Source organism: Lagenorhynchus albirostris, chromosome 15, assembly GCF_949774975.1.
Source record: "Lagenorhynchus albirostris chromosome 15, mLagAlb1.1, whole genome shotgun sequence".
NCBI classification, from domain to species: Eukaryota; Metazoa; Chordata; class Mammalia; order Artiodactyla; family Delphinidae; genus Lagenorhynchus; species Lagenorhynchus albirostris.
The window spans coordinates 27,820,881-27,835,877 of record NC_083109.1 but is presented as its reverse complement, the minus strand read 5'-3'; the positions used below and the strand labels follow the sequence as shown (position 1 = coordinate 27,835,877).

General features: G+C 51.2%; 1 protein-coding gene across 1 annotated transcript in view; it reads left to right on the top strand.

Moving 5' to 3' along the window:
* ANGPT4 (angiopoietin 4) overlaps positions 1–14,997 on the top strand; it is a 47,860-nt gene that overhangs the window by 21,753 nt on the left and 11,110 nt on the right. The window contains exons 4-7 of the mRNA XM_060124399.1: positions 2,533–2,765; positions 6,415–6,530; positions 9,375–9,476; positions 11,020–11,186. Coding sequence (XP_059980382.1) covers positions 2,533–2,765; positions 6,415–6,530; positions 9,375–9,476; positions 11,020–11,186 — 618 coding nt within the window. The remainder of the gene's footprint in view (positions 1–2,532; positions 2,766–6,414; positions 6,531–9,374; positions 9,477–11,019; positions 11,187–14,997) is intronic.

The window sequence follows — 14,997 nt, the reverse complement described above, 5'->3', positions numbered from 1 at the left end:
ACTGGAGTGAGGGGACACTTGGGGGACTAGGCCTGGAGCCCTAGTGACCAGGGCTGGGGGAAAGACTGAAACCAGGGCTGGGGATCAGACTGAAGCCGAGAGTGAATGTGGACCCTGGGGCTGGCGGCCAGGCAGGCATGGGGCCTGGCTATCCCGTCCTGGGTGGGACAGGGGACAGGCATTTTCCTGGGGCTCAGGACACGCTGATTCTTTCTCTGTTCTTTCTATCTTTCCCTCTCTCTCTCCCTCTCTCTTTCTTCCCTTCTTTTCTTTCTTCCTTTATTTATTTCATAAATTTTTAACAGCTTTATTGAACTACCATTTACATACCATACAATTCACCCTGTACATTTTAATTTGATTTACTTATTTGCAAACAAATAAATCTGATCTCATCTACCAACTCTCCTTCCCAGAAGCAACCACAGTGACCAGTTTCTTTTCTGCATGAGCAGATAGTCTCTGCATTTATAAGCAAAGACACACAAGGGGAACACCCTTTAAATTACAAAGAAAGAAAGAGTCCTGGGGTACAGATAAGGCAGAGAGTCATGGACCTCTGAAGCTGATTTCATCTTGGTTTTGAGCTGAGTAGAGAAAACACTGCCAAGGTCTGGCTGCTGGAGGAGGCACCGAAGCAGCCACAAGCCTGTGTACAGGGCGAGATGTTACTGTTGCTCACATGCTGGGTCAAGATAAGGCATAAGGGGCTTCCCTGGTGGCGCAGTGGTTGAGGGTCCGCCTGCCGATGCAGGGGACACGGGTTCGTTCCCCGGTCCGGGAAGATCCCACATGCCGCAGAGCGGCTGGGCCCGTGAGCCATGGCCGCTGAGCTTGCACGTCCGGAGCCCGTGCTCCACAACGGGAGAGACCACGACAGTGAGAGGCCCTCGTACCGCAAAAAAAAAAAAAGAAAAGGCATAAAGTTCTTCCAGCTCCCTGTGACCTGAGGACCGTTAATGATAGTTTGTGTAATTTCTTATTCTTACTCTCCACCCTGAGGGGGGAAGGACTGGGACACTATCAATCACTCTGAATTGAATTACCAAGTGCCTAGAGACCAGTGAAGATGGAAGATATGATCCATAAGCTCTTGGCCCATGGAGACAGCTAAAATTCTAGAATCCAGTGTGCCCAAATTCTCTCTTTTCCTGCGGCATAATTTGGGGTCCAGGGAAAATTCCTCCTGCCCTGGCTGGACTCATTTTCTTAGTCTGGAGAATGGGTTGGCATAGACTCACGTATAGGAAAACATCTCCCTCCTACCCCTATCCCTCAGCCACCCACCCACCCACAGCAGAGGCAAATATGTATGCACAGTCCCTTTTTAAACCCAAGTGAAGCAGACTACTCCTCGGCACGTTGGTTTTTTGTCTCGTTTTTTCAGTTATCCTAGAGATGGTTCCGTAACTGCATGACACACTTGCCTGTTCTTTCCTCCAGCTGCATAATGTTTCACTGTATGGCTGTCCCCGCATTTATTTCCCAGTCCCCAATGAATGGGTATTGAGGTTGTTCCAGTCTTTTACGATTCCAACCAGTGATGCTATGAATAACATTCCCATATCTTATTGCACACAACTGTGAGCAAATCTGTAGGAGAAAATGCCAAAAGTGCAAGAGCTGAGTCAAAAGCTTCTTTCTTTTTTAAGACTCTTTTTTTTTAAACTCATTACAAAAATGCCTCATGCTCATTAGACAGTCTTACTTATCAGACAATAGAGACCTGTGCAGAATGAAAGGGAAGGTCAGTCCCCTCCACCCACCCCTGCCTCTCCACCCCCATCTGCTCAAACCTGCTCTGCAGAAGTAACAGCACTTAGTGGATTTTCTTTCACATTTGCTAGAAACACAGGCGCCACTATGTCCTTCCACGTGTCCATCCACGCCTTTTCCTATAAGCTCCCCAGTATCCCTCTACATTTATATTAATACCTTTTTCTTTCTCTTTTAATTTCCCACATGTGGGGTTAGACTAGAGGTACTGATGCGCCAGGGCGCCCACTCCAAGTCCCCGGCATCTTTCCAATTCTGCGCAAATGCTCTCAGCCTCCTTCCCCTTCACCACTCCAGAACATTTCCAGGGACACCAGAACAGAACAGACTCAGCCAGTCCTGGCCGTTGGCATTTTGGCTGTTTTGTTTTTCCCTATTACAACCCATCCTCCAAAGGGCATTCATGCCCATGCTCCCTGGAGGTTATCTCTGGTAAGTGGACTGCTAGGTCAAAGGGCACGCATATTTGGGATTTGATAATGGCTACCAGGTTGCTGCTGTGTCCCTCCCACCCCACCTCTTTCCTCTACTGGACTCCAATCCATTTTACTCCAATGCCAGGTCTCTCTTTCCTCCCCTCCTCACTCTGTGCTATCTGTGGGCACGGACCTCCGGGCTGTGTAACCCTGGGCGGGACACTACCGCTCTGAGCCTCAGTGCGGGTCAGAGTCTCACCCCCGGGCCCAGGGGAAAGCCCGCGAGTGTGACTGCAAGGTGGGGACGGCGGGTTCACGCCTGTGCGCCTCCGCCCCGCAGCGCGCTGGAGACGCGGGTGCAGGCCCTGGAGACGCAGCAGCAGGCGGAGCTGGCCAGCCTCCGCGGCGAGAAGGAGCGGCTGCGGCGCCTGCTGGCCCGCCAGAGCGGCGCCCTCGCCGGCCTTGAGCGCAGCCTGCGCGCCGCCAGCAGCAACTCCAGCCTCCTGCAGCGCCAGCAGAGCCAGCTGCTGGAGTCGGTGCAGCGCCTGGTGCGCGTCGTGGCCCAGGGCCCGGGTGAGCAAAGGGGGCCCGCCAGGTGCGGGAGGAGGGGAGGAGAGGGGTGGGAGACCCCGCTTACCCTCCCGGTTCACGCCGGTCCTGGAAGCTACCTCGGGAAAGACCACCCCCCGCCCCCACCTATGAAACAGGAATAACACCAAACAGCAGTAATAATGGTGACGACAACAGTCCTAAGAGGAACCAATCCAGACTCTTGTCCCGACTCCACGTGTGACCTTGACCGGCGTTCGTTTCCCCATGCGTTTAACGGAGGTGATGATAATAAGAAGGATACCACCAGCCCAGACTGAGGAGTCCGGGGTCCAGGATCCACCCTCCCTCCTCACTTGCTTGGGCTTGCCACCCTCCCCAGGCCTCAGTTTCCCTATCTGCAGAATGGAGAGGTTGGACTCAATGCCTCCCAAGGACTTCTCTCACCCTAATGCCCCCTGCCCCTAAGCCCTAGAGGGCCAAACAGAAGTGGGGAGGCACCTGTGGCCCAGGCTTCTGAGAAAGGAGGACAATGGCCGGCCCCGCTCCCCAGCCCTCACTTCTAATGGGACCGACTTCAGTCAATCACTCAGTCAACAGCACTTCCTGCGCCAGACCCGGTGCTGGTGCTGCGGATACAGCTGTGAACAGCAGAGCTCCACAACTGTCCCTTGCAAAAGATGCCCAACCCCCGTCTGTGGGTCTCTGAGGGAAGGAGGAGGAAATACATATTTGTTAAGTGCCTACTATGTGCGATGCCCTGCTAGCAGTGTTCCTGAAGTTTCCAGTGGTTAAGAATCCGCCTGCCAATGCAGGGGACATGGGTTCGATCCCTGGTCCTCCAGGAAGATCCCACATGCCGTGCGGCAACTAAGCCCGTGCTGCAACCACTGAAGCCCACGTGCCTAGAGCCCGTGCTCCACAGTAAGAGAAGCCACCGCAATGAGAAGCCCACGCCCCACAAGGAAGAGTAGCCCCCGCTCGCCACAGCTAGAGAAAGCCCGCGCGCAGCGACGAAGACCCAATGCAGCCAAAAAAAACCAAAAAGCAATAGTGATGGATTCCAGACACTATGGGTGGCAGCAATTTAGAGACAGAGGATGGCACCATGGCTCCATCTAAGTTGGGCAGGTCCCACCAGATAGGGGTGTGAGGCCTGAGGTGGCCACAGGCAAGAGAGGTGAACACCTTCCAAACCATGAGATTAGGAGTGACCCGAACCCATCACTGGCTTGTGCAATAAGCCGTAGCAATGAGGCTGCCTAAATTAATCCTGTAGCAAAGGCACGGGGCCTGGGCCCAACACTTCTCCCCACAGGCTCACCGCTAACTCAGTCTCCAGCTGTGGCCCAATGTCTGCTCACCAGTCTGGGTGAGAGGTTGTATAGGGGACTTTGCCTCAGGCCCCCTTTGACCAAACGCCTGTCCTGCCCCACTGTCACCAGGGAGAGGCACTACGGGTTGTTTCTCCCTACTGTCTAGATGGAGAAACTGGAGGAAGATTACTCACCAGGTGTAGAGCAGAAGATTGGATGGAGACGGGCACAGGAACCAGGCATCCATGAAGGCCAGCAGGAAGCCTGCACCCCCTCTCTGCACAGCTTTGTCCTAGGCAGGTGGAGGCTGGCAAGGGGTGGAGAACTCAGGGCATTCAGAAGGTTAGAAGGACGGGGACACAGGTAGAAAAGACCTAACCCATGCATGGCATCAGAAGCAGCATTCGTTAACGAGGTCTGTTTGTCCAACCTTGTATGGGCTCAGTGGTGGAGACCCAAGGGGAGGTGGGTAGTAGGAAAGGTACTGGCTCTCCAGTCAAATGGACCAGAGTTCGAGCTCTGGCTCCTTCACCTACTAGCACTGGCACTTTGCACAGGTCATTTAACATCTCAGAGCCTTGACTTTCCTCACCTATAAAATGGGAATAATAGCTCCTATCTCTCAGCATTCTGGCACAGAGCGTCAGATGAGTTCATACACATGAAGGGGCTGAGCGTGGTGCCTAGGGCCAAAGGGGGTGAAGCTGGTGCGAAGATTAAGTGGGGTCCAGGCTGAGGCCAGACTATGTTGCATGTCAATACTGGTCCATCCTTGCTCTTATGCTCCCTGAAAATACTTTTCCTGGCCCCAGACTGCCCCTGACCGTACCTGGCTAAGAAACACTACAATGCATGGTGGGTATTTCACTTTTATTGCTATGATTGTCGTTAAGGCTATTGTTGTTGACTAAGGAAAACAATAGTGGACAGACCCTGAGAAGAGTGGCTGGAAATCTGAGGCCAGCTCCTAGCTCTGCCCTTGCCTAGCTGGGAGAGTTGGGCCTGTCCCAGCTCGCCTCTAGGCCAGCAACCTACCAGGCTTGGCTAGACTCCAGTTCCCCAGGGACCAGGGGGCTGGCAGACGGGGCCGTGGAGACTCTGCCCAGGGAATGTTTGTGCACAGACTGGGATGGATTTGGGGCCTTTGTCCCTTCATTTGTGATCTGGGAATAACAGCCTCATTTCAACAGGGCCTCAGCTCCAGGACCCAGGATCCAGGTTCAAGAATGAGGCCAAACAGGAAGTCCCACCCCTTGGTAGCTTCCTGGTTCCTCACTGGTCAGGATACCTATCCATCTGGAACTTTAGCCCTATCCTTGGATACCCACCTACCCACAGATTGGTTTCTGGTGGAATCATAGCCCAAACCTCTAATTGGATCCCAAAACAGGAGCCAGAGAGGGTGTTTGAAACCTCTGTAGTTTATTTACCAACAGTCACTTTTTTCAGGTTAAGCCTGAAGGCCTCCAGGGCCCTGGTGGGATTTGGCCATTAAATTAATATTCTCCCTTAAGGCCAGAGGTCAGCTCCCAGGGAGGGCATAATGAGGGGGACCCACCTAAGAGCTGCAGGGATATCCAGCTGGTAGAGTGGGCTGTGGAGGGGACCCTGGGTCTCCTACCCGAGAGAGCTCCAAGGACAAATCCCCCCTGAGACCTGGAGAGAGGGAAAGCCCTGCCCAACCCCTCCCACCCGACCCAGCTGTGTGGCCTTGAGCCAGTTACCTCACTTTTGGGCCTCAGTTTCCTAGTCTGTGAAATGCGGAAGCACCTCAGTGGAGTTCAAGCCCCAATTACCTGTCCTGGAAGACTCTAGCAGCCTCATCTCTGCCCTTCCTGCTTTGAGTCTCATCCCCTCCAATCTCTGTTCTATCCTCTGGCCAGAGGGCTCTTCTTCTGCACAGTCTGGGCTCCTCAGCCTGGCATTCAAGGCTGAAATCTCAGCCTCATCTCTCCTTCCTTAATGTTGCTCTCTGGTCCATCAAACAGCCAGAGCTCCCTCTGGCCTTAGCTCTGGATTTGGGTGGGAGTCATCTCCTCTTTGTGGCCTCAGCCAGATTCCCCTCACCTCACCCCGATCCCTGCACACACAGGACTCTTCCCGCCTTGGAGCCCGTGCATATGCTGTTCCCTCTGCCTGAGACACTCGCCCCTTCTCCACCTGGGTGGCCTCTGCTCCTCATCCAGGCCCCAGCTCACTGTCAGCTCCTCTACGAAACCTTCCAGGGTCCACTACCTCTCCCTATCCCCAACGCCTCCCAGCCCAGAACCTGGCACAGAGCAGATGGGAGTGCCCACCTGACCCCTTCCCTCTCTCCTGAGCTCACTTCCAATTGTTTTTACCTTGTCCCATTGCAGCCTCCATGAGGGCAGCCGAGCAGGTGTTCCAGGACTGTGCAGAGATCCAGCGCTCCGGAGCCAATGCCAGTGGCATCTACACCATCCATGTGGCCAATGTGACAGAGCCCAGAAAGGTTAGGGGGCTCCCGGAGGGCTGAGGCTATCAGAGGGTGCTGAGCCAGAAGACTCGCAGACAACCCTCCACCCCACCCCGCCCTGCCCCCACCAACGTCACCTCCAGGCCTTGTCCAACAGCTGAGATTCCAGAGAAGGTGGGGGTGACCCTACCCTCTGGAGCCCCCACTCGTTCAGGGGTCAGATCATGCGGTTAAAGCAGAAGTTCCCAAAGCTGGCAATGCATCCTTCTCCAGCGTGTTTTCCTGGGATGCTTTTAAGTTGGAATAGCAATAAATGGTTCTGTGTTGGTTCAGATAATGCTGGCTGATACAGCAAACAAACCGGCAAGAATTTCAGTTCCAGGGGCTTAACACAAAGAAGTTTATTTCTAATCTACCTACAGTCCAGCTGAAGGTAGGTGTGGGAGCTTGCTTTGTGTGGGAAATTAGAGACTGGGGCCGATGGGAGCTCCACCGTCTTCACTGAGTGGCTCCCAAGCTTACCCAGAACTTTGAGGCCCAGTTATCAGATGTGTGGGGGGAGGGCAGTCAAGGGAAAATGTGGATGTCAGGAGGGAGGGTTTAGGGGCCAGGCCCAGAAGTGGAAGAGTTTGGAGAACAACTAGCCAGTCTTCCCACTTCATATTCCCTTTTCAGTTTTCTTTCAACCCAGCTGAATATATCAAGGAGGATGGCTCAGATTATCTTCAACAGTTCTCACACACCTGCTAAATCCCCCTTTTAACAAAGAGAGATCAGGCCCTCAATCTCTAGCTAGAATTTTCTAGCACTATTTTGTTTTCATTATATATATTTTTACAATTATCTGAATAAAAGCAAGTGTTACTAATTTTCCCTCTATGGTACTAATAAGATTTCCTTTTAAGATGCATTTAGTCTGAGTATTTATTTAAGTAAAAAAAAAAAAGACACCATTTTTTTTAACATCTTTATTGGAGTATAATTGCTTTACAATGGTGTGTTAGTTTCTGCTGTATAACACAGTGAATCAGCTATACATATACATACATCCCCATATCTCCTCCCTCTTGCGTCTCCCTCCCACCCTCCCTATCTCACCCCTCTAGGTGGTCACAAAGCACTGAGCTGATCTCCCTGTGCTATGCAGCTGCTTCCCACTAGCTATCTATTTTACATTTGGTAGTGTATATATGTCCATGCCACTCTCTCACTTCGTCCCAGCTTACCCTTCCCACTCCCCGTATCCTCAAGTCCATTCTCTATGAAAGATACCAGTTTTTTTGTTTTTGTTTTTTGTTTTTGTTTTTGTTTTTGTTTTTGTTTTGCGGTACGCGGGCCTCTCACTGTTGTGGCCTCTCCCATTGTGGAGCACAGGCTCCGGACGTGCAGGCTCAGCGGCCATGGTTCACGGGCCCAGCCGCTCCGCGGCATGTGGGATCTTCCCGGATCGGGGCACGAACCCATGTCCCCTGCATCAGCAGGCAGACTCTCAACCACTGTGCCACCAGAGAAGCCCGAAAGATACCAGTTTTAAAGTAAATATTTTATATGAAATTAGTTCAGCTATGGTGGAATTTGGGAAGGCGTGAATAACTAAAATTTGGGAACACTGATAGAGAGGGAAGAGCTGGCCTGGGAGGCAAGAGATCTGGGCTCAAACCTCAGCTTTACTTTTGACTCATTTGCCTTGAGCAAGTCCCTTCCCTTCTCTGGGCCTCAGTTTCCCTTCCTGCAACTTCTGCTACCCTCACAACAGATGCCACTGTCTTCTCTCCCTGAGCAGACCTTCACCATCTCAGAGCCTTTACTCCTGCTCCCTCCACTGGAAACACTATTCCCACTGATCTCTGTCTGGCAGGCATATCATCATCCAAAGCCTTGTTCCAATGCCACCTCCCCTGGGAAGCTTTCCAGGATTGCCCCATGACTCCTTCTTGGGAACTCTCTTTGTAGCTGCCCAAATGTTCCTATTCAATAGTCTGCTAGCCCTATCAGACCTAGCCCTATCAGTCTGCTAGCCTCCTCCAGACCAAGCCAGCCCTGGGGGTTAATTTATCTCTGATTTGTCTCTGATTTACCTAGTACAGGGGCAGGCACCAAGTGTTTCCTCATCAAACATTGAAATGTACTGAGCTGGCTGGAAAAAATAATATGTGAACAAAAGTTAAACTGAAAGATGTGATTGTGGTGGATGGTAAGCTGTTTGAAAGAAAGAATCATTCTGTCTTATCCATATGGGCATTCCCCATGCCTTGAATGGAACCTGGCACCTAATAAATGCTCAGAAAACATTTATCTGCTGAATGTGATAACATTTCCTTTTTTTTTTTTTTTGTATTTTGTCTATGCCGCCCGGCATGCAGGATGGTTTCCCAACCAGGGATCGAACCTGGGCTTCCACAATGAAAGCACAGAATCCTAACCATTAGGCCACCAGGGAACCCCTGTAATAACATTTCCTGAGTCTACACCATGTGCCAAGCACTTTACATCTCTTGGCATTTAATTCTTACAGCAACCCTGCAATAATAGCGAGTGAAAGGCTCTGTTCTTTTGGTGGATGACTCATCTCATTTAATTTTCACAACAATCCCAGTGTGCAGATGAGACACTGAGGCACAAAAAGGTTAAGGTATTAACATCCCCATTTTACAACTGAGGAAAAGAAGGCTCCGGGAGGACATCACTTGCCCACCGTTTCAGACAAATGAAGACAACGGGTGGGGGATTCGGACCTGGATCCTTGGGAGGCCCTGGACCACCAAGCTCACCTGTTGCTCTGTGAGGTTCTGTCAGCCAAATCACCCTCGGGCTGGCCCAGACCTGGCTTCTGGCTGCCTCCTGGGGCTTCCAACTTCCCACCTCCCCAATTTCCTCCAGGTATTCTGTGACATGGAGGCCAGTGGAGGTGGGTGGACCCTCATCCAGCGCCGTGAGAATGGCAGCATGAATTTCCAACGGAACTGGAAGGATTACAAACAGGTAACATTTCTGCCCTGGGGAGGAGCTTGTCAGCCCTGAAACCTGGGGCAGGAAGTGGGTTGTGGGCAGGGGTCTGGTTTGCCCCCAACCCTTCTCAGAAAATAACTCAGCCCACCTAAACCAACTGCCTTCAAAGAGATTTGGCCAGTGCAAGTATGCTATCGGGGACTCCATCACCTGAAATTGAACCCTCTTTTTGCAAGTCCTGACATATATCCTAAGAATGAAAGTGTGAGTTTTATTTTGTTTTAATTTTTGGAAAAGATAATACATATACCTTGCTAAAAAATTTTAAAGAATACAAAAAAGGGAAGAGAAAAAAGTGATCTCCGCTGCTCACCCCTGGCTGCATTGCTTAAATGAATGTCTTTGTCTTAGCACACATACATGACTACATCTGCAGGAGAGATTTTTTTAATTCAGAATTGCTGGCTTACTCACCCCTGGCTGCATCGCTTAAATGAATGTCTTTGTCTTAGCACACATACATGACTACATCTGCAGGAGAGATGTTTTAAATTCAGAATTGCTGGCTTAAAGACCCCATGCATTTTACAAGACGAGGAATAGTGCCTGATCGTCTTTCAATTTTTTAATTAAATTTTGGATAAAGGATTTTTGGCAAGCTAACTTAAAAGCTCTTAAAGTTTTTAAGAGCAAAAGAAATAGAAAAAGATACTCAGAAATACAATACTATTTTTTGTGTGTCTGCTTGCTGTTCATTTGATAAATACTTTTTTAAAAGTACCAAATTAATCTATGACTGTTCTTGAACCAATTGGGTTTTAAAGAATCACTCAAATGGCAAAGAGAAATAGGGTGCTCAGAAGCAGAAATACGCAAAAGACTGCTGAACATTAACCATTAGGCTAATGAGGGGTACAGCATGACTAAAATGGGGAGTGGGGCTTTGGCGTGCCCTGTCCTCGGTGCTGAATTATTGTTCTGCCCAAGGGCATTGGTCACGTGTCACTCTGGGACACTGGTGACTCCCAATGCTCTTAGCTTTACATTCCTATGTCACTGAAATTTTGCAGTGGCTGCCATGTCACTGAACAATGTTGGCTCTACCACTTATGCAGCTGATTTAATTTTTTAATTGAGATGTAATATTCATGTAGCTAAGTGCACAAATCTGAAGTGTAAGACTCAGTGAATTTTCACATATGTATTCACCCATGTGACCACCATTCAAAGCTAGATACACAACACTTCCAGCACCCCAGAAACCCTCCTTGTGTCCCCTCCAAGTCAAGACTCCCCTAAAGGTAGTAGCTATTCTGACTCCTACCACCACAGACTTCTGTTTTTTTGCCTGTTCTTGAACTTCATAGATTTCAATTATGATTCATGTGATTTCAATTATTTTTAACAGGCTTTTACATTCACAAAAGTCTTAGTCTTTTTGCTCTAGGAGTTGGGGAGCTCCTAGCAAAATGGTTTTGGGTAAGTGTCCCCAGAGCCCGGCCCAGCCCAGCTCCTTAACCAGAGGTGTAGCCTTCCTCCTCGGCATGCAGCCTACCCCCATTCTCCTCTTCCCCAGGGCTTTGGCAACCCAGCCGGGGAGCACTGGTTAGGTAACGAGGTGGTGCACCAGCTCACCAGCAGGGCAGCGTACTCTCTGCGCGTGGAGCTGCAAGATTGGGAAGGCAACGAGGCCTACGCCCAGTATGAGCATTTCCAGCTGGGCAGCGAGGGGCAGCTGTACAGGTGGGCTTGGGGCCCAGGCTCATGGGTGGGCTGGGAGCCCTGGGCTAGTGGCCACAGAGTATGCACCAGCGGTCAGTCCCTGGGCGTCTCCAGTTCCTGCCATCTGTCCCCCGTTTGGGCGCACGTCATGGGATCTGGAGGCGGCTGGTTAGCACTCAGCACATCCTGGCCACTGGGTGGGGTGGAGAGAATGTCGCTGACACTGCCATGCCAGGAACAGGAAGGGGCCTTCCAAGGTCAGTCACCCCGAGGCAATCATTTTACAGAGGCCCAGAAGTGGGGAGGTGACTTTCCCAGCCTGTCCTATGCTGTGGGGTGAGGTGGAAATTTCAGGCTGGGAATCAGGGGAACTGGGCTCATTCTGGCTCTGCTCCAGCTCAGTGTGTGAACTCAGGCAAGTCAAGTGGGCTTCTCTGTACCTCTGCTTCTTAACCACAGGATGGGCTTAAATATGAGCCCATTAGAAAATCATCAAGGTCTCTCACCCCTCCCTCAGCCTGGTCCTTGGCTCTGTTCAGGAAAAGGAATGAACATTTCTTGAGCACCTATTATGTTCCAGGCAAATGACTCCATTTAATCCTCCCCACAACCTTCTGAGGTAAGCATTGCTGTACCTGCTTTAGCGATGTGGGAACTGAGACACAGAGCTTAAGTCCCCTGCCCAAAGTTACAAAACAGGTAGGGCCTGGTTCTGAATTCAGTTTTGCTGCCAAAACTCATGGTGTTTCTCCTACATGATGTTACGTCTCTCAGAAACTCAAGGATCTTAAAGATAAGCTAGCTTGGAACCAGGACAGAATTGAATTCATAGACTCATGCTCTAGGGCCGCAAAGGACCTCACATGTCATCTGGTTCTTCACATGATGCTAGAATCTCCTCCACAGCCACATTCATCATCCAGCCATGCTGGAATGCCTTCACTGATGGGAGGTCACTTCCTCCCAAAGAATCTCTGATGACTCTCTGTCCGCCTGCATTGTATGCCTAATTCCACCTCTGAGGGCTTCCCGGTGATGGGTCCCCAACCCCTCTATTAAATGCCCCTGGTTCCTCCAGCTAGCTGGTTCTGACATCCCCTCTGTGGGACCCAACCCAGTCTGATAATGTTCCTCCTTCAAGTGCAATGTCTAGAGCTGAATGAAACATCCCCGGCTCTGGGCTAGGCGGGGCCCAGCTGGATGCCTCCGACTCCTTAAGCGGAACAGTGAGTAGCCACAAGGTCCTGCTGACTCCTCTTTAAGCCGCTGACCACCAAAGCCAAGGCTTAAATCCTGACTTTATCCCTCTCTCCCTGAGCGACCCTGAGCAAGTCCCTTCACCTTCTCAGCTGCAAAATGGGGGCCATAGGTGTGCCTACCTCATCTGAAGTGTTGTGAAGCTTGAATGAGATACCACACGTAGAGCATTAGTGCTGGCACTTAGTATATGTTCAGCAAATTATATTATAACGTTATAATTACTGTCCCCAAGCCAGCCCTTCACACACTTGGCTGGACTGCTCTGGGCAAGCTCACTGCTGTTCCCATCTCCAGTGCCTGGGACATGGTAAGTGCATAACAGGAAGCTGGGGGAGCCTCCCTTTCCTACACAAGTAACAGTTAAACCTCAACTCCATGACCCAATTCTTGGGCAGCAGCTTCTGTGGCCCTAAGTCCAGGATCTGCCATTTTTCTTGCGCAAGAAACATCGGGAAAAGCATCTCATTGTGCTAAAGAACGTGGCCCTGGAGCCGGCTTGCCTGGGTGTGAACCCTGACTCTATCACTTGTTGGATTCATGGCCTTAGACAAGTTACTTACCTCTCTGTGCCTCAGTCTCCTCATCTGTAAAATATAGTATCTGTGTCATAATTGAGATAATCTGCAGAAAACGCACAGCATGTGGTAAGTGTTACATAAATGTTAGAGATATACAAACGATATATTCAAAGACAGAAACATAATATTTCTGCATCTATGTATATCTCAATTATTTATGTCCATTTATACAAGCATATACATGTATGTTACATTTGGAACCCCTCGCTGTGCTCCCCTCTGTGAATTTGATGTGCTCCCTCTGGCTTTTTATCTGAGACTTGGAGAGCTCCCTGCCCATGGTTCCAGACTGTTATGCTCAGGTTTCAAAGGGCCCACATCTATGTGACCCTTTGCAGAGCCCTAAATAATAATAATGATATATTGAACACTTGCTCTGTGCCAGGCATGGGCTGGTTCTGGTCATTTGTGGAAGGATCAGACCTGCGCTCTACCCCTCAAAGTTGTTCACAGTCCAGTGTGTCGTGTGTGTCTGAGGGTGAGTGTGTCCACAAGCAAACCCACACCCCCAAGAAGACAGGAGCTGCCTAAGGGGAAAGCACAAGGGCATAGAGGTGCTTGCGCTATCGGGGAGGGCTCCCTGGAGAAGGTGGTGCCTATGAAGAGTAGGCATTCTGCAGACAGAGAGAGGACAGAAAGGGCTCCCCAAGCAGCAGGGAGATTCTGAAAAGAAGGCAGAAAGAAGAGTTGACATGCAGCTGGCCGCAGAAACCCCAAACCTGAGCAAGGCTCTTTCAAGGGCTCCGGGGATCGCAAGGAATAGGCCCTGCTCATTCAGGAAAAGCCTGGAAGATCCTGGAAAACACATAGGGACCTGGAAACTGCCAGAGGAGGGCTAAGGGGAGAGTGACAGAAACAGGTGCCGTCCCTGGGTCCCCACCGTAGAGCGTCAGCTGCCTGGTGAGGTGGGGTGGATCCCCATAGGGAAGCCTAGAGGTGGCGAAACCTGGGCAGGCAGAAGCTGGAGCGTGGGCATCGGGGTGGGAGGGGCACCCTTATTTGTCAGACACAATAATGGGAACCCTCTGGAGCCCGGCTGGGGTGCATGCATAAGACTGCAGAGAAGCGGCCCACGGAGCGGGATGGGGGAGGCACAGACAAGACACAGGCACACACTGACACCAGGCACAGGCCTTCCAGAGGTGCCCACACACCCAGACCCGGCAACGAGCAGCAGATACACACAGAGATATACAGGGACACGCACAGACGCACATGCACATGTACCCCTGGGGTACACACTTGAACCTTCAGGGCACAGACTCACACAAGTGCCATAGCCACACAAACAAGCACAGACACACACCCAGGCACGTGTGCAAACATGCCTCAGAGAAGCCCTCTCAGGTAAACACGCACACAATCTCAGGCACAAAGACATATTCCAGAGCGCACACTCAGACCCACCGTAGAGATTGCTGCACAAACTTAAACGCACACATGAACACGCAGGCACAGAGACTTGTATCCGGATGCTCACGGCCTCAGACACAGACTCACGCACCTCGTGTGTCTCAATTGGGGGTGTCCAAGGACTCGTGTGTATGTTTGTGTTCCCCAGACCTGAGCCATGATTATGTCCAAAGTGCATCTGAGCAATGGGTCAACTGGGGCTTCCCGGCTCATGACTTGAGGGTCCCTTAGAGATCGCAGATCCCCCTTCTGGCTCCCAGAGAGGAGGGGAAGGGAGGCTGAGGACTTGGGGCCAGTGCTGCCGCAGTGACCCCATGAGATCATTCGGCTTTGTCCAGCACTGATTCCACACAGCCCCAGACTAAAGGTGACCTCAAACTTTAGCCTGAGTCCCGAGCCTGGCCTTGAACTGACATGACTGAGCCCTCAAATGGAGCCCTCAATGGCCACAAGGAGAAGCTGGGACCATATAAGCGGGTGGGCCAGCCAGCCTGTCCCCACCCCAGGGAGCCCCTGGCCAGGTGGGCCTCTTGGCGGGGGATTTGCAACGCCACTCATGCAAGCCCAGGGTGGCACATTTA